At 44.0% G+C, this 27886-nt stretch overlaps 1 protein-coding gene across 1 annotated transcript; it reads left to right on the top strand.

The window, feature by feature from the left end:
* Nucleotides 1–5320: 5320 nt before the first annotated feature.
* LOC139551898 (olfactory receptor 1E16-like) lies at nucleotides 5321–14508 on the top strand. Its single transcript, XM_071363236.1, has 6 exons — nucleotides 5321–5543; nucleotides 6330–6507; nucleotides 11938–12102; nucleotides 12268–12406; nucleotides 13484–13632; nucleotides 14373–14508. The coding sequence occupies exons 1-6, from the start codon at nucleotides 5321–5323 to the stop codon at nucleotides 14506–14508; spliced, it is 990 nt and encodes a 329-aa protein (XP_071219337.1).
* The last annotated feature ends 13378 nt before the right edge of the window (nucleotides 14509–27886 follow it).

Genomic DNA, 27886 nt, shown 5'->3' with positions numbered 1-27886 from the left:
ATCAAATCAAATCAAATCAAATTTTATTAGTCACATACACATGGTTAGCAGATGTTAATGCGAGTGTAGCGAAATGCTTGTGCTTCTAGTTCCGACAATGCAGTAATAACCAACAAGTAATCTAACCTAACAATTCCACAACTACTACCTTATACACACACAAGTGTAAAGGGATAAAGAATATGTACATAAAGATATATGAATGAGTGGTGGTACAGAACGGCATAGGCAAGATGCAGTAGATGGTATAGAGTACGGTATATACATATGAGATGGGTAATGTAGGGTATGTAAACATAAAGTGGCATAGTTTAAAGTGGCTAGTGGTACATGTATTACATAAAGATGGCAAGATGCAGTAGATGATATAGAGTACAGTATATACATATGAGATGGGTAATGTAGGGTATGTAAACATTATATTAAGTGGCATTGTTTAAAGTGGCTAGTGGTACATTTTTACATCATTTCCATCAATTCCCATTTTTAAAGTGGCTGGAGTTGAGTCAGTATGTTGGCAGCGGCCGCTAAATGTTAGTGGTGGCTGTTTAACAGTCTGATGGCCTTGAGATAGAAGCTGTTTTTCAGTCTCTCGGTCCCTGCTTTGATGCACCTGTACTGACCTCGCCTTCTGGATGATAGCGGGGTGAACAGGCAGTGGCTTGGGTGGTTGTTGTCCTTGATGATCTTTATGGCCTTCCTGTGACATCGGGTGGTGTAGGTGTCCTGGAGGGCAGGTAGTTTGCCCCCGGTGATGCGTTCTGCAGACCTCACTACCCTCTGGAGAGCCTTACGGTTGTGGGCGGAGCAGTTGCCGTACCAGGCGGTGATACAGCCCGACAGGATGCTCTCGATTGTGCATCTATAGAAGTTTGTGAGTGCTTTTGGTGACAAGCCGAATTTCTTCAGCCTCCTGAGGTTGAAGAGGCGCTGCTGCGCCTTCTTCACGACGCTGTCTGTGTGGGTGGACCAATTCAGTTTGTCCGTGATGTGTACGCCGAGGAACTTAAAACTTTCCACCTTCTCCACTACTGACCCGTCGATGTGGATAGGGGGGTGCTCCCTCTGCTGTTTCCTGAAGTCCACAATCATCTCCTTTGTTTTGTTGACGTTGAGTGTGAGGTTATTTTCCTGACACCACACTCCGAGGGCCCTCACCTCCTCCCTGTAGGCCGTCTCGTCGTTGTTGGTAATCAAGCCTACCACTGTAGTGTCATCCGCAAACTTGATGATTGAGTTGGAGGCGTGCATGGCCACGCAGTCGTGGGTGAACAGGGAGTACAGGAGAGGGCTCAGAACGCACCCTTGTGGGGCCCCAGTGTTGAGGATCAGCGGGGTGGAGATGTTGTTACCTACCCTCACCACCTGGGGGCGGCCCGTCAGGAAGTCCAGGACCCAGTTGCACAGGGCGGGGTCGAGACCCAGGGTCTCGAGCTTGATGACGAGTTTGGAGGGTACTATGGTGTTAAATGCTGAGCTGTAATCGATGAACAGCATTCTCACATGGGTATTCCTCTTGTCCAGATGGGTTAGGGCAGTGTGCAGTGTGGTTGCGATTGCGTCGTCTGTGGACCTATTGGGTCGGTAAGCAAATTGGAGTGGGTCTAGGGTGTCCGGTAGGGTGGAGGTGATATGGTCCTTGACTAGTCTCTCAAAGCACTTCATGATGACGGAAGTGAGTGCTACGGGGCGGTAGTCGTTTAGCTCAGTTACCTTAGCTTTCTTGGGAACAGGAACAATGGTGGCCCTCTTGAAGCATGTGGGAACAGCAGACTGGGATAAGGATTGATTGAATATGTCCGTAAACACACCAGCCAGCTGGTCTGCGCATGCTCTGAGGACGCGGCTGGGAATGCCGTCTGGGCCTGCAGCCTTGCGAGGGTTAACACGTTTAAATGTTTTACTCACCTCGGCTGCAGTGAAGGAGAGCCCGCAGGTTTTGGTAGGGGGCCGTGTCAGTGGCACTGTATTGTCCTCAAAGCGGGCAAAAAAGTTGTTTAGCCTGTCTGGGAGCAAGACATCCTGGTCCGCGACGGGGCTGGTTTTCTTTTTGTAATCCGTGATTGACTGTAGACCCTGCCACATACCTCTTGTGTCTGAGCTGTTGAATTGCGACTCGATTTTGTCTCTGTACTGGGACTTAGCCTGTTTGATTGCCTTGCGGAGAGAATAGCTACACTGTTTGTATTCGGTCATGCTTCCGGTCACCTTGCCCTGGTTAAAAGCAGTGGTTCGCGCTTTCAGTTTCACGCGAATGCTGCCGTCAATCCACGGTTTCTGGTTTGGGAATGTTTTAATCGTTGCTGTGGGTACGACATCGTCAATGCACTTCCTAATGAACTCGCTCACCGAATCAGCATATTCGTCAATATTGTTGTTGGACGCAATGCGGAACATATTCCAATCCGCGTGATCGAAGCAGTCTTGAAGCGTGGAATCAGATTGGTCGGACCAGCGTTGAACAGACCTGAGCGCGGGAGCTTGTTGTTTTAGTTTCTGTTTGTAGGCTGGAATCAACAAAATGGAGTCGTGGTCAGCTTTTCCGAAAGGGGGGCGGGGGAGGGCCTTATATGCGTCGCGGAAATTAGTATAACAATGATCTAGGGTTTTTCCAGCCCTGGTAGCACAATCGATATGCTGATAGAATTTAGGGAGTTTTGTTTTCAGATTAGCCTTGTTAAAATCCCCAGCTACGATGAATGCAGCCTCAGGGTGTGTGGTTTCCAGTTTACAAAGAGTCAGATAAAGTTCGTTCAGGGCCATCGATGTGTCTGCTTGGGGGGAATATATACGGCTGTGATTATGATTGAAGAGAATTCCCTTGGTAGATAATGCGGTCGACATTTTATTGTGAGGAGTTCTAGATCAGGTGAACAGAATGACTTGAGTTCCTGTGTGTTGTTATGATGATCACACCACGTCTCGTTAATCATAAGGCATACCCCCCCGCCCCTCTTCTTACCAGAAAGATGTTTGTTTCTGTCGGCGCGATGCATGAAGAAACCAGCTGGCTGCACCGACTCCGTTAGCGTCTCTTGAGTTAGCCATGTTTCCGTGAAGCAGAGCACGTTGCAATCCCTGATGTCTCTCTGGAATGCTACCCGTGCTCGGATTTCATCAACCTTATTGTCAAGAGACTGGACATTGGCGAGTAGTATGCTAGGGAGTGGAGCGCGATGTGCCCGTCTCCGAAGCCTGGCCAGGAGACCGCCTTGTTTGCCCCTTTTACGGCGTCGCACAGGGTCGCCGGCTGGGATCAGATCCATTGTATTGGGTGGAAGGCAAAACACTGGATCCGTTTCGGGAAAGTCATATTCCTGGTAGGAACGATGATGAGTTGACGTTAATCGTATATTCAGTAGTTCCTCCCGACTGTATGTAATGAAACCTAAGATTACCTGGGGTACCGATGTAAGAAATAACACATAAAAAAACAAAATACTGCATATTTTCCAAGGAACGTGAAGCGAGGCGGCCATCTCGTTTCGGCGCCGGATGTTCACATACCCTACATTACTCACCTCATGTATATACTGTACTCTATACCATCTACTGCATCTTGCCTATGGCGTTCGGCCATCGCTCATCCATATATTTATATGTACATATTCTTAATCGTTCCCTTACACTTGTGTGCATAAGGTAGCTGGTGTGAAAATGTAAGATTACTTGTTAGATATTACTGCACGGTCGGAACTAGAAGCAAGCATTTCGCTACACTCGCATTAACATCTGCTAAACATGTGTATGTGACCAATAAAATTTGATATGATTTGAAAAACAGCCCCAGACTCCTCCTCCACCAAACTTTACAGTTGGCACTATGCATTGGGGCAGGTAGCGTTCTTCTGGCATCCACCAAACCCAGATTCGTCCATCGGACTACCAGATGGTGAAGCTTGATTCATAACTCCAGAAAACGTGTTTCACTGCTCTAGAGTCGATTGGCAGCAAGCTTTACACCACTCCAGCCGATGCTTGGGAATGCGGATGGTGATCTTAGGCTTGTGTGCGGCTGCCCAGGCATTACAACCTATTTCATGAAGCTCCCGACAAACAGTTCTTGTGCTGATGTTGCTTCCAGAGGCAGTTTGGAACTCGGTAGTGAGTGTTGCAACCAAGGACAGACTATTTTTACGCACTTCAGCACCCGGCAGTCCCCTTCTGTGAGCTTGTGTGGCCACTTTGTGGCTGAGCCGTTGTTGCTCCTAGATGTTTCCACTACACAATAACAGCACTTACAGTTCAGCAGCTCGAGTAGGGCAGACAGTTGACGAACTGACTTGTTGGAAAGGTTGCATCCTATGACGGTGCCATGTTGAAAGTCACTGAGCTCTTCAGTAAGACCATTCTACTGTTTGTCTGTGGAGATTGCTTGGCTGTGCTCGATTTTATACTCCTGTCAGCAACGGGTGTGGCTGAAATAGCCGAATCCACTAACTTGAAAGGGTGTCCACACACTTTTGCACACAAAAAAGATAGAGAGAACTTGCATAGCACTAGAGAGGGGTGGCCAGTGATGAAAACATTCTGTAATCGACATCATGAGTAATGTGACAATGATGACATCACCAGGGTGGAGGTCTCTGATTGGCTGTTGGCTGTCTTGTCAGAGGGCATGTTGGGTATAAAGTTGGGAGGTACAGAGCGGCTAACGCCACACACCTCTGGGGCCACTGGTTGGGAAGGAGGTAAGGATGGACAGAGAGCGAGAGAGAGAGAGAGAGGGATAGAGAGAGAGAGAGAAAGCAAGAGGGAGGGAGAGAGAGAGATATTCCAGGATCTTCAACATCTCTCTCTTTTATGTAACTCTCGCTAACTTTCTCTCTATTACTCTCTCCATCTTAGGAGTCAAGGAAGGAGAGAGAGAGTTCATCCAGGGTCTTCAACATCTCTCTCTTTTATGTAACTCTCGCTAACTATCTCTCTATTACTCTCTCCATCTTAGGTGGAGGTAATGATGGAGAGATGGAGGGTCACCAGATTCTCTCTCTTTTATGTATATTTATCTCTCTCTCTCTCTTACTCCATCTTAGGTGGAGGTAAGGACCGAGAATGTAGGGTCTCCAGGATTTCTCTCTTTATATGTCACTCACTTTCTCTCTCTAACCTGGGAGGTAAGGATGAAGAGGGATCCTCCAGGGTCTTCAGCATCTCTCTCTCTCTCTCTTTGTGTAGCTCTCTCTCTTTCACTCATTATCTCTCTCTTTCACTCATTATCTCTCTCTTTCACTCATTATCTCTCTCTCTAACTTGGGTGGTAAGGATTGTAAAAGGCTTTATCTCTCCTCCTCCATCCCCCCCACCTTCCCATGCCAGTATGTTTGAGGTGAATGAGAACTACACGCGTGTGTCAGAGTTTGTGATCGTGGGCTTCCCGGGGCTCCATCCATCCTTCAACCAGCTGGTGGCCTGGTTCTTCTTCTTCATCTATGTGATCACGGTGGTGGGGAACATCCTGCTGGTGGTGCTGTTTGCCCTGGAGCGCAGCCTGCAGAAACCCATGTACATCATCATGCTCAGCCTGGCTCTGTCAGATATAGGTAAGATACTCAGCCTGGCACTGTCAGATATAGGTAAGATACTCAGCCTGGCTCTGTCAGATATAGGTAAGATACTCAGCCTGGCACTGTCAGATATAGGTAAGATACTCAGCCTGGCTCTGTCAGATATAGGTAAGATACTCAGCCTGGCTCTGTCAGATATAGGTAAGATACTCAGCCTGGCTCTGTCAGATATAGGTAAGATACTCAGCCTGGCTCTGTCAGATATAGGTACGATACTCAGCCTGGCTCTGTCAGATATAGGTACGATACTCAGCCTGGCTCTGTCAGATATAGGTAAGATACTCAGCCTGGCACTGTCAGATATAGGTAAGATACTCAGCCTGGCTCTGTCAGATATAGGTAAGATACTCAGCCTGGCTCTGTCAGATATAGGTAAGATACTCAGCCTGGCTCTGTCAGATATAGGTAAGATACTCAGCCTGGCTCTGTCAGATATAGGTAAGATACTCAGCCTGGCTCTGTCAGATATAGGTAAGATACTCAGCCTGGCTCTGTCAGATATAGGTAAGATACTCAGCCTGGCACTGTCAGATATAGGGAAGATACTCAGCCTGGATCTGTCAGATATAGGGAAGAGACAGAAGTCATCATGACAGAAAGGTTATCCTGTTAAAATGTGTGTCTGTAAGGACATGTTACCAAAACGTCCTGTTCATTTGTGTGCCTGTTCTCCAATCTGCATAGCACCAAAAAAATCACTAATCAATTGATTTATGTTTCTTTAAAAATGTTGATATGTTGTGGTACTTGTTCATATCCCAGGCTTCTGCACGGTGGCCCTTCCCAAAGTGATAGCTCGGTACTGGTGGGACGACGCTGGCATCTCTTTCTATCTGTGTCTGATACAGAAACAATTCATCCACTACTTTGGAACACTCACCTCTCTCATCATGATGACCATGGCTATGGACAAATACCTGGCTATCTGCTTCCCTCTCAGGTAACATAGATCTACTTAACCCTAACCCCAACCTTTACCCTAACTCTCTCATCATGTTGACCATGGCTATGGACCGATACCTGGCTATCTGCTTCCCTCTCAGGTAACATAGATCTACCTAAACCTAAACCTAACCCCAACCTTTACCCTAACTCTCTCATCATGTTGACCATGGCTATGGACCGATACCTGGCTATCTGCTACCCTCTCAGGTAACATAGATCTACTTAACCCTAACCCCAACCTTTACCCTAACTCTCTCATCATGATGACCATGGCTATGGACCGATACCTGGCTATCTGCTACCCTCTCAGGTAACATAGATCTACTTAACCCTAACCTTAACTCATAAGAATATACGCACTGTCTAAGATATATCGAATTGTTTTCAGAAGGTCATACCAAGGATCATTATACTCTTTGATTTTTAATTTTAAGACCCCTTGACACATCGTAATATTTTTTTTTTATGTGATGAAAAAATAGTTTTGGCCTTACTGTTATTAGCCCATACAAACACATTGAATAACAGATTCACTGATTGGAACAACAGAAAGTCCTTACAGTTATTAGCCCATACAAACACTTTGAATAACAGATTCACTAGATGGAACAACAAAGAGTCCCCCCCACAAAAAGTGTCATAGAGATTTAAGAAAGATCCGGCAACATTTTTATATATATTTCTTTACATGTATTTAACCCCTTATTTTTGTCACTAAAACGTTTCCATATATAATTCCATACATTTAATTTGACTGGTACCAGGGGGCCTTCAGACAAGTCTTGTGAGGCCTGTGGGTGTCCTCGAGATAACAACTGACATGTACATGTTCCTGAGAGTCTCACCTTTACACAGAGTAGTGTGTAGCCCAAACTGTTCACCCCCTAAAGACAGAAGTTGGCAGATCGGCTGTACCGACTTCAAGACTAGTCCCAAGACGGAGAACACCATCTTGTTCATGAGAGTCTCATCATTCAAATCAAATCAAATTTTATTTGTCACATGCGCCGAATACAACAGGTTTCACCTTACAGTGAAATTATTACTTACAAGCACTTAATCAACAATGCAGTTAGAAAAATAATAATTGAACCTCAAAAATATAAGAACAAGAAATAAAAGTAACAAATAATTAAAGAGCAGCAGTAAATAACAATAGCAAAGGTATATACAGGGGGTACCAGTTCAGAGTCAATGTGCGGTGGTACCGGTTAGTCGAGATAATTGAGGTAATATGTACATGTACGTTGAGTTATTAAAGTGACTATGCATAGATAATAACAGAGAGTAGCAGCAGTGTAAAAGGTGGGGGAGGCAGTCCAAATAGTCTGGGTAGCCATTTGATTTGATGTTCAGGAGTCTTATGGCTTGGGGGTTGAAGCTGTTTTGAAGCCTCTTGGACCTAGAGTGTCTGGAGTCTTTGACAATATTTAGGGCCTTGCTCTGACACCGCCTGGTATAGAGGTCCTGGATGGCAGGAAGCTTGGCTCCAGTGATGTACTGGGCCGTACACACTACCCTCTCTAGCACCTTACCGCGGATGCCGAGCAGTTGCCATACCAGGAGGTGAAGCAACCAGTCAGGATGCTGTCGATGGTGCAGCTGTAGAACTTTTTGAGGATCTGGGGACCCATGCCAAATCTTTTCAGTCTCCTGAAGGGGCGTTCCCTCTTCACGACTGTCTTGGTGTGTTTGGACCATAATAATTTGTTGGTTATGTGGACACCTAGGAACTTGAAACTCTCGACCCGCTCTACTACAGCCCCGTCGATGTTAATGGGGGCCTGTTCGGCCCTCCTTTTCCTGTAGCCCACGATCAGCTCCTTTGTCTTGCTCACATTGAGGGAGAGGTTGTTGTCTTGGCACGACACGACCAGGGCTCTGACCTCTTCCAAATAGGCTGTCTCATCGTTGTCGGTGATCCGACCTACCACTGTTAGACCTACCAATGTGGATCTGTTGGGGCAGTACGCGAATTGGAGTGGGTCTAGGGTTTCTTTGATGATGGTGTTTATGTGAGTCATAACCAGCCTTTCAAAGCACTTCATTGCTATCGACGTGAGTGCTACGGGGTGGTAGTCATTTAGGCTTGTTACATTTGCTTTCTTGATCACAGGGACTACAGTGGTCTGCTTGAAACATGTAGGTATTGCAGACTCGGTCAGGGAGAGGTTGAAAATGTCAGTGAAGACACTCGCCAGTTGGTCCACGCATGCTCTGAGTACACGTCCTGGTAATCCGTCTGGCCTTATAAATGTTGACCTATTTAAAGGTCTTGCTCACTGTCACGACTTCCGCCGAAGTCGGCCCCTCTCCTTGTTCGAGCGGTGTTCGGCGGTCGACGTCACCGATCTTCTAGCCATCACTGATCCATTTTTCATTATCCATTGGTTTTGTCTTCCATCACACCTGGTTCCAATCCCATCAATTACATGTTGTGTATTTAAACCTCTGTTTCCCCTCATGTCCTTGTCGGTGATTGTTTGATTGTATGTTTGTGCAAGTTATGTGTTGGTGCGCGATGGATTTTGTACCCACTTTGATTATTTTATATATTTTGGTTTTTGGAGTTTTGTTAACTTTTATTAAACGACTCCGTTTATACCAAGTTCGTTCTCCTGCGCCTGACTTCCCTGCCACCAACACGCACCCATTACACTCACATCGGCTATGTAGAGCGTGCACAAAAAGCTTATTTCTCTCAGATTGTGTGCACAAATTTGTTTATATCCCGATTGGTGAGCATTTCTTCTTTGCCAAGATAATCCATCCACCTGACAGGTGTGGCATATCAGGAAGCAGATTGATTGATTAACACATTTTTAAACAGCATGATCATTACACAGGTGCACATTGTGCTGGGGACAATATAAGGCCACTCTATGATGTGCAGCTTTGTCACACAGCACAATGCCACAGATGTCTCAAGTTTTGAAGGAGTGTGCAATTGGCATGCTTACTGCAGGAATTTCCACCAGAGCTGTTGCCAGAGAATTGATTGTTCATTTCTCTACCACAAGGCACCTCCAAAGTTGTTTTTAGAGAATTTGGCCACGCCAACCCAGGACCTCCACATCCAGCTTCTTCACTTGCGGGATTGTCTGAGACCAGACACTCAGACAACTGATGAAATTGAGTATTTCTGTCTGTAATAAACATATTCTGATTGATTGGGCCTGCCTCCCCTGTGGGTTGACCTGGCTCCCATGTGGGTGGGCCTATGCCCTCCTATGCCCACCCGTGGCTGCGCCCCTGCCCAGTCGCGTGAAAAGCATTGATTAGGGCCAAATTAATTTATTTCAATTGACTCATTTCCTTCTATGAACTGTAACATTTTTTAACTTCTTATGGCTGCAGGGCGGTGCCGGTACACTTATGACAACAGCCCGTCCAAGTGCAGGGCGCGAAATTCAAAATATATATTTTTGAAATATTTAACTTTCACACATTAACAAGTCCAATACAGCAAATGAAAGATACACATCTTGTGAATCCAGCCAACATGTCCGATTTTTTAAATGTTTTACAGCGAAAACACCACGTATATTTATGTTAGCTCACCACCAAATACAAAAAAGCACAGACATTTTTCACAGCACAGGTAGCTTGCACAAAACCAACCTAACTAACCAAGAACCAACCAAACTAACCAAGAAACAACTTCATCAGATGACAGTCTTATAACAAGTTATACAATAAATCTATGTTTTGTTCGAAAAATTTGCATATTTGAGGTATAAATCATAGTTTTACATTGCAGCTACAATCGGAAATAGCACCGAAGCAGCTAGAACAATTACAGAGACCAAATTGAAATACCTAAATACTCATCATAAAACATTTATGAAAAATACATGGTGTACAGCAAATTAAAGACAAACATCTTGTGAATCCAGCCAATATTTCCGATTCTTTAAGTGTTTTACAGCGAAAACACAATTTAGCATTATATTAGCTTACTACAATAGCCAACCACACAACCGCATTGATTCAAGCCAACAGTAGCGATAACGAATAAACCAGCAAAAGATATTCATTTTTTCACTAACCTTCTCAAACTTCATCAGATGACAGTCCTATAACATCATATTACACAATACATATATGGTTTGTTCGAAAATGTGCATATTTAGCGGCACAAATCGTGGTTATACATTGGGAAAACTTAGCATCTTTTTCCCAGAATGTCCGGATATATTTCTGACACTCACCTATTCTAATCAAATAACTATTCATAGACTTTACTAAAAAATACATGTTGGACAGCAAATTAAAGATAGCTTAGTTCTTAATGCAATCGCCGTGTTAGAATTCTAAAAATAACTTAATTACGACATGCAGCTTACGTTATGGCGAGAGAGCGCCCAAAATCTGGGCGCAAACTAATAGTACACATGTTCGACAGATATATGAAATAACATCATAAATGGGTCCTACTTTTGATGATCTTCCATCAGAATGTTGTACAAGGGGTCCTTTGTCGGGAACAATCGTTGTTTGGTTTTAGAATGGCATTTTTCCCTCTTGAATTAGCAAGCACACTAGCCAAGTGGCGCGAAGCTCTCCTTCCTGAACAAACGCAGAGAACGCAACACGCCTAACCTCCCGAAAAAATTTCAATAATATGATAAAACTATATTGAAAAAACATACTTTACGATGATATTGTCACATTTATCAAATAAAATCAAAGCCGGAGATAGTAGCCGTCTATAACGACAGCTTTTCAGAAGGCAATCCCCGGTTCCTTCTCGCGCCTTCCAGAAAACAGGAAATTGGTGTCACGTCATGCCAAGAGCTCTTATTCGACCTCAGATCAAGCTATACACTCCATTTCTTCTCTCACTGCCTGTTGACATCTAGTGGAAGGCGTATGAAGTGCATGTATACTAATACATATCAAGCAAATTAATAGGGATGCCCTGGAACAGAGCATCGATTTCAGATTTTCCACTTCCTGTCAGGAAGTTTGCTGCAAAATGAGTTCTGTTTTACTCACAGATATAATTCAAACGGTTTTAGAAACTAAAGAGTGTTTTCTATCCAATAGTAATAATAATATGCATATTGTACGAGCAAGAATTGAGTACGAGGCCGTTTGAAATGGGCACCTTTCATCCAAGCTACTCAATACTGCCCCTGCAGCCCAAAGAAGTTAAATTGTTGCATTTTGCATTTAAATTCTTGATCAGTATACTGTAGATATATCTACCTGTAACTACCGGTATTTCCCTCTCACGTGTTCAAAGAGAACAACCAACCTTTTACAGAAGGCAACTCAAACATAACTCTCTGTCTCTTTCTCTCTTTCTCACCCCCTATCCCACCCATCTCTCCCCCTTCTCCCCCCTCTTCCACCCCTCTCTCCCCCCTCACACCTTTCCCCTTCCCCTCCCTCCATCCCTCTCTCCCTCCCTCTCTACCAGGTACACTGAGCTGATGACCAACAGGACCATGTCTCTCCTAACAGCACTGTCCTGGGTGTCAGCCATGATATCCCCAGCCATCACCACCATCCAGTCATCCCAGATGCCTTTCTGTGGGCCCAACCGCATCATCCACTGCTACTGCGACACCTCATCTCTCAACCAGTCAATGCTCACATCCCAATTTGCTCCCTATTCACTTTAAAATGCACTAGTTTTGACTCCTAGTGACTTTACTGTTATACTTGATGTATATACACTATATGTATTTTTTTAAATGATCAAATCAATTCAGTCAATCAACCAAACAACCTCTCACTCACTCAACAGGCTGTCGTGTGCTGACATCTCGTCCCAGAGCAGAGTATCCTTCTCACTAGCCATGTTCGTCCTCCTCCTCCCCTTCAGCTTCATCATCTTCTCCTATGTCAACATCATCGTCACCGTGATGCGCATGGCTAACACACAGGTCAGAACTCCGGGGGTGTGAGAGGAGGGGTGGGTGATGCAGGGGGGCTGGGTGGGAGGAGGGGTGGGGGTGCAGGGTGCAGTGTGGGAGTAGGGGTGGGGAGTGCAGGAGGTGCTGGGTGGGAGGAGGTGTGCAGGGGGTCTGGGTGGGTGGGAGGAGGGGGGCTGGGTGGGTGCAGAGGGGCTGGGTGGGAGGACGGGTGGGGAGTGCAGAGGGGCTGGGTGGGAGGAGGGGTGGGGGGTGCAGGGGGGCTGGGTGGGAGGAGGGGTAAGGGGTGGTGGGTGTGTGACCCCACCACTAAATGTTTATGAGCATGGCCTTATTTCTATTACGACCTCAACGTAACATCAATAGGTTTAGGCTACTACACATGATACTCTAATTTTTCCTATACCCAACATGAGGTTGCTACAACATGGCCTATGAATGAAAGTTTACACAGGTCGAGAGAAAAATTGGAGTAATCAAGCTGACAGTGACATTCAATACTACCTTGAACACTCTTGCCTGCGTCTAGTTGATCTAGGGTGTAATCATTAGTCCAACAGTTGTAAACGAGAGTTTCTAATGGACAAATTCAGGTATGTTTATCCCCATTTCATTCCGTTTGCTTCCGTTTAATAAATGTTTTTCAACAGAATCGATGTAATGAGTCATCCCTGATCACACGCAAACACAGTTCACTTTCATAGCAGCCACATACAAACAGCATGATCACTTTGCTCGTCTGCTACACACCTACACATCATTGTCACCATATTAGCTAATGTCATAGTCAACATAGCTACTAGATTTCACACATTGGTAACCCACTACAATCATGCACTACAGTGTACAGTCAGCAAGCAGTTTAGCAGTTACATCGATGGGCCCCGGTGGCAATAAATGAATAAAACAAAAAGGTTACAATGACTTGGAATAGTTCCAGTGTTTGATTGCCATAGCCGGCTAGCTAACATAGCATCTCTCTTTGTTTGAGCCGGGTGTTTGAGTAGGTTAAACTAGCTAGCTGCATTCGCTAGCAAAGTAAGTGAACCCAATGAGAACATTTTTCCGTCTCTCCCCTCTCTAACCCAGGGCAGGCTGAAGACCTTCTCTACCTGTGTTACTCAGGGCTGTATCATCAGTATTTACTACATCCCCCGCTTCGTAGTGTACGCTACACCCTACATCCCCAACATGACCATGACCCCTGACCTCCGCATCGGCCTCACCATTCTTTACAGGTAGGTAGACCACAGGTTAGAGAGGTGGGCTGGGAACCCAAAGGTTGCTAGTTCAAGTCATGGGCCGGGCGATAAAAAAGTGTGGAATGATCTGGCTAATTTTGTCATTACCACCACTGCTGTTGTGCCCTTGAGAAATGCACTTATCCCAAAAACAGCTATCCATCTAGGGGCTCCCCGGTCTGAACTAAACCACTCCTGTCGATCTCTCCCCCTCCCCTCCTGTCTGTTTCTCCCCCTTCCCTTCATTCCTGTCCCCCTCTCCCTCCCCTCCCCGTCTCCCCTCCCATCCTGTCCCTTTCTCGCCCTCTCCCTTCTCCCCCCTGCCATCCAGAGTCGGTGGAAGACCTTCTCCACCTGTAGTTCCCAGCTGTGTATCATCTCTCTGTACTACGTCCCCCGGTGCTGTGTCTATACCAGCAGCATCCTCAACTTCTCCATCAGCCAGGATTTTTTTTTTTGCCTAACCCTTCTCTAAATTGCAGGTAGCTTACAGATTAGAGAAGCGAGCCAGCAACCAGAAGGTTGTCAGTTTGAATCCCATGTTTGACAGGGAAAAATGTGGTTGGGAGTGGTGGGTTGCTGGCATCTGTGTCCTAGATGCCATCACCTGCTGTTGTGCCCTTGAGCAAGGAGATTAAACCCCTCACTGGGCACTACACTAGTAGCTGCCCATTGCTCCAGCCTCTCCGTGTGTGTGTCTGTGTGTGTGTTAATAATGTATTCTTCTTATTCTACAGTCTGCTGCCGCCCCTCCTCAACCCCTTCATCTACTGCCTCCGTACCAAGGAGATCAAGGCTTCCCTGGCCAAGTGGGCCTACAGAGGGCAGTCCAACGCACATCACAAACCCTCCATCCACCCCATAGCCTGCTGACAGGCACTCAGGCAGCCTGCCGCTAATAAAATCACACAGGAGGCGTTATGACTGCACTCTCACCTGTTCTCTCACCTATGAAGGAAGCCATTGGCTGAAACGTCCTCTGGTGATGCAGGTGTTGAGCCCCAGACCTGATATGTTTTTTACATTTCCTTATTCAATATGGTAAACAATAAACTTTCACACTTGTTTTTGCTGTCTGGTAGTTTGTTTTTGTTCCAGGAGTGACAAGTATAATTTTAGTTTTTATCTGTTGTCTAGTACTGTTGTAACGCTCGTTGTTGGAAGGATTGGACCAAGGTGCAGCGTGGAAGGCGTTCATCATGTTTATTAATGTGAACCAGCAACAAAACAGTAAAGAGTAACAAACGAAACGTACAGCTTTGTAGTGCAAAAAGGCTACAATACAAAAACAAGATCCCACACACAACAGGTGGAAAAAAGGCTGCCTAAATATGATCCCCAATCAGAGACAATGATAGACTGCTGCCTCTGATTGGGAACCATACCAGGCCAACATAGAAATACAAAGAGTACCCACCCTAGTCACACCCTGACCTAACCAAAATAGAGAATAAAAAGGCTCTCTAAGGTCAATCATGATTAAGGGGCAGGTTAAATGTGTGACTTGTTTTGCTAAGACTGTTCCGCCGAGTTGTTCTGGAGAGTATCTTATCTAGTTATTTTCTGATTATCAAATTTTTGCTCCTATTTGTAGCTCTGGCAACTATGTGCGTGTTTTCTATACCTGTTGGCTCCTCTCCCTGTTGGCTTTACAGACGTGCCCCACCCCCTGGCTGCAACCCTTCTAATTTAGTGTACCCTGCACACACAACCCATGTGAAATTCTGGGTCTCTGGTAACGTTTGGAACTGCCGATCTGCAGTCAAGAACGCTGAGTTCAACTCAGCCTATGCTGCCCTTCAGTCCCTTGACTTTTTGGCCCTGAGGGAGACATGGATCACCCCAGACAACACTGCTACTCCAGCTGCTCTCATCATCTGACTAGGTTTTCTCTCATAATCAGAGAGCATCTGGTCGACACAGTGGTGGCACAGGGCTACTCATTATTCAAATCTGGAGATTTTCTGTATCCTCCGTCCCTCACCTGTCCATTTCCTCATTTCAATTCCATGCTGTCACTGTCACTTGTCCGCTCAAGCTTATTATTGTTGTCATCTATCGCCCACTAGGTGCCCTTGGAGAGTTCCTCAATGAGCTGAAGGGTTATATTAGGAAAATTTTGTACTTTGTAATCTGAAGATTTTCCTTGGTGCCCCGACTTCCTAGTTAATTAAATGTACATGATTAGTTTAATCACGTAATAATAACAAGCTACGGGAAGCGCCTCCGGTCATGTGTCGATAGCGTCAGAGCAATGAGTTATAAAATCCAGATTTAGTCCGTTAGGCCAAACGGTACTATTTCTGTCGGTCAATCTTAATTTCTAGAGCAAGGGCATAGAGCCAGTCTTAAATAATATCCAAATTGATTGATTTTCCACAATGAGACAATTTAAACCTTCCACATTAACCTAGATGAGGCAACGCTCTCAGGTTAATTTAAAGTTTAATTCCCAAATGGCTATACAGGTTTGATTTATCATTACAATGGATCAAACAGTAAAATCTGCTTTTTCAAAGCACATTCAGTAAAACCCTCTCCAAAATCAACCATCGGGCTCAGGCTTCTGAAAGGTTCTCTCCCGTCCAGCCCTGATGTCTTGCCATCCGAGATTGGCATTGGTCCAATACTGCAGTACACAGCTGAAGCATGAGCAGGTAACGGTAGACATAAACTGACAGAAGGCGAGAACCGGGAAACAAATGACAAATGCAGAAAAGGGAAAAATTCTGCTAGCTATGGAGCTGCGTTTGAAAACAGAACAATTAAATGTAATTGCAAAAACTTATGTCGATGAACGAGCACAAACTCTTCAACAAAATCGTCTTCTCAGGAACAAAATCACTTCTACAGGAACAACAACATTTAGCCAAACATAATTTGATGACGTCCACGCCAAACTAGATAAATCTGACGAGTTATCTACAAACAGGAGCGCTCAACTTGATAACATGCATGCAGCTTTGTTGAACGTTACTCAAAGTAACAAGGTTCTACTGAAAATGCTGCAGACCAAAGACGATCAGTTAATGAACACAATGACTAAGTTGGATGACAGATCAGCAGAACTCATTGAAGTCACTGATCAAATGAATGATGCGAGAACTCAGGTGATGAAGATGGAAATATTGATTTCTAAGCAAGTGGAGGAAATCTCATCACAGAATCTCTCTCTCCGTACTCAAGACCTCTATCTGCAAGCCATGACAGATAAGTTTGAGACCGAAAGGAGCAAGTGCGACACTCACGTGTCCCAAATCAGTACTCTAAGGGCTCAAGTGGACTCTGCAATGCGGCAGAATACCACCCTTAGGTACCATCTGGAAGAAGTCCAGAATGGTCATGCTCTACAATGTGACTATCCATCCAAGCAACCGGAGCCCGGTACTCAAAAGAGTAAAGACGATAGGTTTCAGACTTTGCCTCCCTCATGTGTCCCTCAGTCTTCTCCTCTTGGCCATTCGGCACTGTGTGATATGGTGCCTCTTCGGCCCCAATTTCCCGACAGGATAAAGCCAACCCTCTCCGTCCGTTTGGCGCGGAATACCTTGAAAAACTCGTCAAGAATTTCCCCACCGTTGACCCTGTTCCAGGACAGCCAAACGATACTGAGACGTTCCTAGCTGACATAGAGGACGCATTGGATGGCTACCGGAATGCTATGGGATCTGACAGGGTTTACCTGTTGAAGCGAATGTCTTATAGACACGTGACGAGGTTCATTCATCTACAACAACAACACGTGCTAGATGACTACGCTAAACTTGCCACAGCTTTGAAATTAGAATTCAGTGGTTCTGCGACTCGCAAACACGATAGCTCACTGGCTAACACTGTCAAACAAGCTCGGAACAAACACCCACAAGCTTACTATCATAGGCTTAGTTCAGCTTACTTTGGCTTACTCACTGAAACAGGAATGGAAGAGCTGTTACCATACAAACATATGTTTCTGTCGAACATGTATCCCACCTTCATTACCTACTTGGGCCCTACAGCCCACGTTGGCTTGAGCAATCTTACAACTCAGAGAGCTTGCAAGCACAGCTTTTGAGGCATCAGAAGTTCACAACGCTAAGAGCCCTGACCACTCGGTTTTGAAGTTTGATCAGGAGCACTCACTCCAGTTAGAGGGTGCATTATCAGGTATTGGAGCGTTGAGCGATGACGCACAACAACGGTTTCTACCACAAAACCACGATTCCAATAACCTCCGCAGTCAAAATAACTGTAAAGTACGTTGCCATCGAAACGACTACCACTACAATCAACCTGTTCTCTACGTTCCTGCATCCAACCCATACAAAGTGTCAGATCACAAGGTTAACAAAGGGTTAAAGGCGATCAAAACGTGGACAAATGTTCTCCAGAAGTTCCACTAGGTGAAGAACTAAAGGACTAGATGGGGAAGGACTAGACGAGGAATTACCGGACACCAGGTCCGCAGGAATTAATACCCATAGCAAGGACGTTAAAATTCAAATTTCTCCCGCTCTCACTCGAGACTCTATCCAGGGCCCACTTGATCAAGAAACAAGCCCACAGGCTTTGTCTATAGACTCAGACACAAAGGTTGCGAAGAAAAAGGTCAAAAGCTTCAGTAAAGCCAAGCCCACTCAAAATACGATTATTCTATCAACTTCCCCCTTGAACAGAAATGGCATATCATGTGGTTGCGAACAAACACTCCACTTTGTGGGGAACATGTCCACTAAACACGAATCTAAACGCCCATACCTGGAAACAGTCCTGCTTAACTTGTCATGCGCTAATTGATTCGGGCGCTAATTGATTGTTCATCTCTCAAACATTGTTCGATGATCTCAAAAGGGCTTTGAAGCCAACTAAACGTTGGTTAAAACCTTTACTTAATATCCATCCCGGGTCCGGGATCCTCCTCATCAAAAAAGCTGACTAGCATAGCCTAGCCTAACGGGACAGGGATATCATATAATATAATTTTCATGAAATCACAAGTCCAATACAGCAAATGAAAGACAAACATCTTGTGAATCCAGCCATCATTTCTGATTTTTAAAATGTTTTACAGCGAAAACACAATATGTATTTATATTAGCTAACCACAATAGCCAAACACACAACCGCATATTTTCACCATGTTTCCACCGCATAGGTAGCTTTCACAAAACCGACAAAATAGAGATATAATTAGTCACTAACCAAGAAACAACTTCATCAGATGACAGTCTTATAACATGTTATACAATACATTTATGTTTTGTTCGAAAAATGTGCATATTTGAGGTATAAATCATAGTTTTACATTGCAGCTACCATCACAAATAGCACCGAAGCAGCCAGAATAATTACAGAGAGCAACGTGAAATACATAAATACTCATCATAAAACATTTATGAAAAATACATGGTGTACAGCAGATGAAAGATAAACATCTTGTGAATCCAGCCAATATTTCCGATTCTTTAAGTGTTTTACAGCGAAAACACAATGTAGAATTATATCAGCTTACCACAATAGCCAAACACACAAACGCATTTATTCACCGCAAAGGTAGCTTTCGCAAAAACCAGCAAAAGATATAAAATTAATCACTAACCTTTGGACAACTTCATCAGATGACAGTCTTATAACATCATGTTATACAATACACTTATGTTTTGTTCGAAAATGTGCATATTTAGCGCTGCAATCGTGGTTATACATTGTGAATATGTAGCAACATTTTCCCAGAATGTCCGGAGATATTTTGGACACTCACCTAATCTGACCAAAGAACTCATCATAAACTTTACATAAAAATACTTGTGGTATGGCAAATGAAAGATACACTGGTTCTTAATGCAACCGCTGTGTTAGATTTTTAAAAATAACTTTACCATAACATACAGCTTGCGTTATTGCGAGACAGTGCTCACCAAAACGGCGGAGAATAGGACTCAACATTTTACACAGAAATACGAAATAACATCATACATTTTTTCTTACTTTTGCTCAGCTTCCATCAGAATGTTGTACAAGGAGTCCTTGGTCCAGAATAAATCGTTGTTTGGTTTTAGAATGTCCATTTCTTCTGTCGAATTCGCGCCACAATCCTAGCCAAGGTTGATAACATTCCCATCCTCTCTTGGCGCAAAGAACGGAAAACTCCAAAAGTCCCAATAAACGTTGAATAAACTGATAAAACTCGGTTGAAAAAACCTACTTTATGATCTTTTTCTAATATGTATCAAATAAAATCAGAGCCGGAGATATTCGCAGTGTATACGATCGCTTATCAGACGACAATGTCGAGGTCCTTCGCGCGCCTTGGAAAACTGACAAAATGGCTGACCTGCCACTCCAAAGCTCTTGTTCGACCTCAGATCAAGCTAGACACCCCATTCCACCTTCCACTGCCTGTTGACATCTAGTGGAAGACGTATGAAGTGCATGTATATGGATAAATATAAACCAGTGGAATAGGCAGGCCCTGACACAGAGCCCCATTTTCAGAATTTTCACTTCCTGTCTGGAAGTTTGCTGCCAAATGAGTTCTGTTTTACTCACAGATATAATTCAAACAGTTTTAGATACTTGAGAGTGTTTTCTATCCAATAATAATAATAATATGCATATTGTATGATCTAGAATAGAGTACGAGGCCATTTAAATTGGGCACGATTTTTTCCAAAGTGAAAACAGCGCCCCCCTATTGACAAGAAGTTTTAAAAGTGGAACGATACGATACTACGCTTCGAGGGGTCACTCAGACTACCTCAGCTCTCATATTGAGAGTCATGCTGAAACTACACTTCCAGGACGTATCGCTCGTTCACCCTGGGTATGTTACCAGCCTCGAATCTGTACCCCTTCTACTCGGAGCAGACTTGATGGATCGGCTACATCCACTGATGGATTGGAAAACCAACCATGTATGATGACAGGCCACAGTGCCTTCTCCACTGACCACACTGTCTTCCCCTAACGTTACCGGCAATGCAGTCATTCACAAGGGGTATCTGTCGAAGCACACCTTCGAAAAAGACGTTTCGAAACCTCTTGGTGCAGAATCCGATCCAAGGAGATATTACGATATCTCGACACATTCCTTCAGCATATCTGATTGACCATTCTTTTCATGATTTCGAGCCAGCCGTATGTGAATGAGCAACTTCCCTCCTCCTTGCAGTCGTGCAATACGGTAGTTGAGATGAACTTCTCTTGCCCTGTGGACACTTCCGCAAGAACTGTGGCCATCTCAGCAAGAAAACCATTGACGTACAGAGTGTACGCTGCTTCCGATGATACACCTTCCGCTTTGTGGGGGACTGTCACCCCTTACAATGACACTAATGGCGTCAGTCCTGCAACTGACCGGATGACTCCCACTGGTGAAACACTGCAATATCACAGACAGATATCCTCATCTTAGTTTGCAGGTACTGAAGAGATTGCCACACGCAGATGCAGTGGTGACTGACAGGCCTCGACAGCCACTGAGCTTTTTGAAGCACAAACACCAGGAGATTTGGTTGAAAGGTTACAGCCATTCTCATAACAACGCGGCCGCTGACAACTCTTACATAGGGTTTGACCTTTTCGTTTGTGCCTCGGATACCAACACCACCCGCTGATGGGGGGTTCCCGTAACACAAAGGGGGGGAATAGTAGCCCAGACCCATTATGAGCCTCATCGAGGCCGGTGGGGGGGTCGAGACTACGTGCAACACCGTACGAGGCTGCCAGAGCATAAAACAAATCTAGTTGTAAACTCCCCTATGAGAACAGTGAGGAGCAGACAGGCCCCTAGACGGGGATAATCTTAGAACACATCTAAGTTATTACTGAGGTGTACAACACTGGTTGTAGAAGAAGTCCAGTGGACTTCCATCTCAAACAAATGGCAAAAATAGGCATGCCTTGCCATGTGTAGGTTCAACTATAATACAACTATCGTAATTTCTGGACTATTAAGCGCACCTGAATATAAGCCGCACCCACTGAATTAAAAAAAAATATGTATTTTGTACATAAATAGGCCGCAGGTGCCTACCGGTACATTGAAACAAATGAACTTTACACAGCCTTTAAATGAAACACGACTTGTAACAAAAATAAATAGGCTTCAACGAAACACGGCTTGTAACAACAATAAATAGGCTTTAACGAAACACGGCTTGTAACAAAAATAAAAAGGCTTTTAAACGAAACACGGCTTGTAACAAAAATAAATAGGCTTTTAAACTAAACACGGCTTGTAACAAAAATAAATAGGCTTTAACGAAACACGGCTTGTAACAAAAATAAAAAAAATAGCAGTAAACAGTAGCCTACCAAGAAAGTCATTGGTCACTATCTTCCTCCTCCTGTGCACTGAAACCACTGAAGTCATCTCCTTCGGTGTCGGAGTTGAATAGCCTCAGAATTGCTTCATCCGATGTTGGATCGTCTCATAAATCTTAGGCACCACGATGGTCCACCTCTAAAATCCTCAAACTTCATTGCGGTGGCGATTGTTTTGGCTTTCAGTCGGATCTGCACAGTTGAAACAACTCGGGCGTCTGCTCTCTGTGTGTTGACCCAGTCTTCAAGCTCATTTTCTAGTTCGGGCCATCTGCTTTTCTTCCCTCTGAAAGCATTTGTTGTCTTTTTGCACTGAGTCAGTTCCTCACGCTGCTGTTTCCAACGTCTTATCATCGACTCATTAAGGCCAAGCTCCCGTGCAGCAGCTCTATTTCCTTTTCCAACAGCCAGATCGATCGCCTTCAACTTGAAAGCTGTGTCGTGTCTTTGCTATCGTTAAATTGAAGACTTATAGTTTTTATCAAAGATTCCTGTAATTAGGGATTACGCGATCAATTGAGTAATAACGTAACTAATTAACTATGAATTCGAGGGCACCAGGGAAAGTTATTAGATTACAAAGTTATAATTTCCCAATATAACCTTTCAGATATTTTCATATCTGATCAATAGTCTTCTGATTAATGATTTATTTATCAAAGGATCCATTTTCCATTTTCAGTTTGACTTATATCTTAACCCAAACAATTCAACAAGGCTGACCTGACTCCGTTCCAGTTAGTCTCATTCCAAACGTCGTAGATTGTTGATTATCTGCACGAACCCAGTCTTCACTATGAGTCATCCATACATCAATTGTCTTAAATCATTTATTTATTACTAACTAATTAATTCACAGAAATGCATAAACAAACAAACAAACTTAAAAATAGTTACATGAAATGATGGGAGAAATATGCCCTAGTGGGCTGAACCGGCATTGCGGCTTGTTAGACAAAGAGAAAGTTGCGTTCGACTAAGAATTCACTACAGTGTCCATAATTATAACAACTGACATGCTAATCCTTACACATGAACGCTCACTCATTCGGGAACAATTGCAATCAATATATATATAGTTACGCTCGGTGTGTGTCGTCTTGATCGTTGGAGAGAAGTTCGTTTTGGTTGGAGTTCCTTCTGTCTCGGTTATTGTGGATAGTTCAGAGTGACATTCGTTATAGAATGGATGTTTCGGCGGTTGTCTTTCTTCGCGTTCAATGATACCGAATTCCTAGCTGCAGACTAGTAGTCAATATCAAAACTTGTTCTTATTCGTATAAGAGTTTAACCACTTGGTATGGTTAAAGATTCAGCAATGTTACCTTAACCTTCGTTCTCCCCATGGAGAGAAAACATGGTCTAATGGTAATTTCTTAGAGTTGCTTTTATTCAGATAGCAGGAAGGGGCTGTCCTTGGATGTCTGACCCAACTGGCTCAGGGGCGGGTCCTCGGGTTTAGTTCAAATCAAAAAGGGATTTGTATTTTTCTTAATTAAACAGTCCAAAATCATATTACACAATTATACAAACAGTATCATACTCACTCATTCATTTTATACAACAAACAGATGTAAACCTCATATCTGAGGTTATTATATAAACAGCGGTATGGTAATGTAGTCCCACAGTCTCTCATGAGTTTCTCCCGTGGTGACCAATGGTCATGTTAATAGCTGGACTCTCCACCGATCTTTTATACTTTTGCAGGAACATGACATATGTTCGTACCTCAAGTTCTGTGAGGTGGGAGAAAATTCCTTTGTCCTGAAAGTTTACCCTCTGTCTAATACTGTTGGGCCATGAGGAGATTCTCAGGAATTTACGACCTCTCTGTGACCACAGCATGGGTTGAAGGGGCAGGGAAAGGCAGGGAGGGGGGGATGGGGTTTGCAATACCCAAGCAGGCGACGTCATGACAGCTGCATCATATGCATTTCTCCGTGTCTTTGCCATGATGAGGGTGACAAAATGACTACCGTAATCAGAATGATGGGAAGTTTGAGTGCGCTCGATTTACGTCACATTATGTGACGGTGCTCAGTTTTTTGGCGGCATGAATCTTGTGAAAGCGGGAAAAATCCATAAATTAGCCGCGTCATTGTATAAGCCGCGAGGTTCAAAGCGTGGGAAAAAGTAGCGGCTTATAGTCCGGAAATTACGGTAGTAAAATGTTCTAATCATGTGTTCCGGCAGGATAATAGTTCAGAATAAATTGGTAGGATAGCTGGTCCCGTTGAGTACCAGTACCAATGCCATTAACAGTCAGTCCAGCTACAATCAGTAAGAAGGTTAGAGACCTAACTAATCAAATTAACCTTGACAACAGCGACAGAGTATTCAGGAGTCACTCAGAGTGCAACACGGGGAAGGGAATCTCAAGAGCACTCTTCCAATGGTCAACACACATGCCACCAATAAATAGAACCCTCAATTCAGGAGGAAAGTTATTAGAAGTCATGAACCATGATGACACCGCATAAGACTGATATAGTGCTTATAAATCAAATCAAATCAAAGTGTATTTGTCACGTGCGCCGAATACAACAGGTGTAGACCTTACAGTGAAATGCTTACTTACAGGCTCTAACCAATAATGCAAAAAAGGTATTAGATGGACAATAGGTAGGTAAAGAAAAAAACACCAGTAAAAAGACAGGCTATATGCACAGGTTGGTCGGCCCAATTGAGGTAGTATGTACATGAATGTATAGCTAAAGTGACTATGCATATTTGATAATCAGAGAGTAGCAGCAGTGTAAAAAGAGGGGTTGGGGGGGTTGCAGATAGAGTACTTCCATTGTGAGGTTAGCTCCTCTGTGGATAACATAGTTTTGAAATAGACTTCTTCAAAATTATCGCCACATACCTATCGCCACTAAAATAGTGGAAGACGCAGTGACTTGTAGTAAAACCACTACAGACTCCCTCGACACCAATTCTGACTGACCTCAAGGCATTGACCTGAAAATTACCTGATTACATCAGACTCATTCTGAACAAGTTGTAGTCTGCCAGGAAGGATACTTGGTTTTCTTCCCTTGACATGCGCTCTTGTGTAAGCATAAACGCACATGTACAATGGAACATCCAATTAGGATTTATATTAGGATCACTTAAGGGTCAGAGCAAAATACCAGCCTTAGTAAAGTTGAACATTTACTTTGAGGCCATTGACGCTACAGCTACACCAGTTTTCTTCCCAGAAGTCCATAGGTCATCCCTGTAGACTACCCAAAACTAGTGCCTTACAGCTGTGGACTTATCATATAGTTATCAACTTAGTGCCTAAGCAACAAACACCAAGTAGGAAAACCCGAGACATGACATCTAAGACAATGCCATGATAGTCATTTTGCCAGGACCTTGGTTGTATATAGAATTCAGTCCAATTAGATGATTTTGGTGTGAGAACTATATTTTGTATATCTTTTGTTTATGCTTTCATTCCTTTTCAGTTCAGTTCCTTTGACACTTAGGAAGTGATAGAGCCATAAACAAAGTCCACATACAACCATCACTTAGTGCCACAACGCCACTTCATTGGGGAATGAATGTAATTATATATATTTCGTGAGTGTGCGTGCGTTGTTAACATCTGCCTAAGTTAATGCCCAGATCTTCCAGTCTGGACATCCAGGCGACGGGTCCGGAAAACCGATCCCAAACCTGGACACTGCCCATCCTTGTGGCGGCCTGCCCCGCTGTCAGAGAACGTACCAAGGTAAACATCAGAGGGGGAGACCGCAACGGCGATCACCAACCAGGACATCCCCTGGCCATTCCTGTGGTACTTTGCAGCTTCCAGGAAACCTACCAAGGTAAACCATAGAGGGGGACCGCAACGGCGATCACCAACTGGACATCCTCTGCCCATCCTTGTGGTGGACCGCTCCGCTTTCAGAGAGCCTACCAAGTTCAACCACCAGTGGGGGACTTCAACGATGATCTAGAAACAGAACATCACGTAGTCATTATTGTTATGTTGATTTGTAACTTGCAGGATAACCACAAGATCCAAACCACCAGGGGGGGACTGTCCCTTCCTGGGTATAGATCATGGCGTCCTTTCTCACTCGCTCCTTGTCAACACAACCAAATATCAACAATTGAAGGAAATGCATATTTTGTGCCACTGATTTAGTCTGGTTTTAATTCCTGTATGTCGACAAATTAATCATTTATATGTTGGATTCACATGTCCATCTCAACTAAGAATCAAAGTTAAAGAATAGGACAAAATAAAATCTAACTTAATCAAATCAAATTAATAATTCAAATTCAAATTTCTACTAACAGATCACTATAGAGCTCATGAGTTATTGGAAAAAAAGAACAACATGTGATCTGTTTCTTAAATTATAAGTTGATCTGGGCTTTGGCGTTCAGGTGGCCATGGAAAAGGTGTCACTGATCAATAAAACAAGCTTCAAAAGGATGATGCAAGACCTGATGGAGGTGCTCTTCACCAGGGAGGAGATGGCGGTGTCCTCCGTGTCGGGCAGGAAGTCAAAACATCGTTCAAGATGTAGAGCTCCCTAATAACATTGCTTTCATAGATTAGGAATGTAAGAGTGTGACTGTGAATTATTCAAATGATATGTCATGATTAATGTTTCTTTTATTTTACTTTCAGATAATGTTCAGAGATGTTTTGAGGGGGTAGACAAGGCCTCATTAAGGGCTACCATGGCCTACAAGCTAAAGGACGTCGTCACCCAAATGGACGTCGTCACCCAAATGTATTAATAAAGATGTTTTGTTGGTCAAAATTAAGTCATTATTATGCTAGATTATCTTTTCTAATCTAATGTCAATGTTAAATAAATCCCATGAAGTATCCACAGAAAATTAAATGAACAACCCATTAACATCCAATGGGAATATGAGATAATCCTATGAAACCCAATGGTATTCTTGTCAATTTCCAATGGGGAACCATAGGATTGTTGCCACAAAGTTGGAAGCACAGAATCATCTAGAATGTCATTGTATGCTGTAGCATTAAGATTTCCCTTCACTGGAACTAAAGGGCCTAGTCCAAACCACGAAAAACAGCCCCAGACCATTATTCGTCCTCCACCAAACTTTACAGTTGGCACTATGCATTGGGGCAGGTAGCGTTCTTCTGGCATCCACCAAACCCAGATTCGTCCATCGGACTACCAGATGGTGAAGCTTGATTCATAACTCCAGAAAACGTGTTTCACTGCTCTAGAGTCGATTGGCAGCAAGCTTTACACCACTCCAGCCGATGCTTGGGAATGCGGATGGTGATCTTAGGCTTGTGTGCGGCTGCCCAGGCATTACAACCTATTTCATGAAGCTCCCGACAAACAGTTCTTGTGCTGACGTTGCTTCCAGAGGCAGTTTGGAACTCGGTAGTGAGTATTGCAACCAAGGTCTATTTTAACGCACTTCAGCACCCGGCGGTCCCCTTCTGTGAGTTTGTATGGCCTACCACTTCGTGCCTGAGCTGTTGTTGCTCCTAGATTTTTCCACTTCACAATAACAGCACTTACAGGTCACGGGGGCAGCTCGAGTAGGGCAGACAGTTGACGAACTGACTTGTTGGAAAGGTAGCATCCTATGACGGTGTCAGGTTGAAAGTCACTGAGCTCTTCAGTAAGGCCATTATACTGTTTGTCTGTGGAGATTGCTTGGCTGTGCTCGATTTTATACTCCTGTCAGCAACGGGTGTGGCTGAAATAGCCGAATCCACTAACTTGAAAGGGTGTCCACACACTTTTGCACACAAAAAAGATAGAGAGAACTTGCATAGCACTAGAGAGGGGTGGCCAGTGATGAAAACATTCTGTAATCGACATCATGAGTAATGTGACAATGATGACATCACCAGGGTGGAGGTCTCTGATTGGCTGTTGGCTGTCTTGTCAGAGGGCATGTTGGGTATAAAGTTGGGAGGTACAGAGCGGCTAACGCCACA

The sequence above is a fragment of the Salvelinus alpinus genome, chromosome 24, assembly GCF_045679555.1.
Source record: "Salvelinus alpinus chromosome 24, SLU_Salpinus.1, whole genome shotgun sequence".
Taxonomy (NCBI): Eukaryota; Metazoa; Chordata; class Actinopteri; order Salmoniformes; family Salmonidae; genus Salvelinus; species Salvelinus alpinus.
The sequence above is the reverse complement of the archived record's forward strand: the minus strand, read 5'-3'. Positions and strand labels throughout refer to the sequence as shown.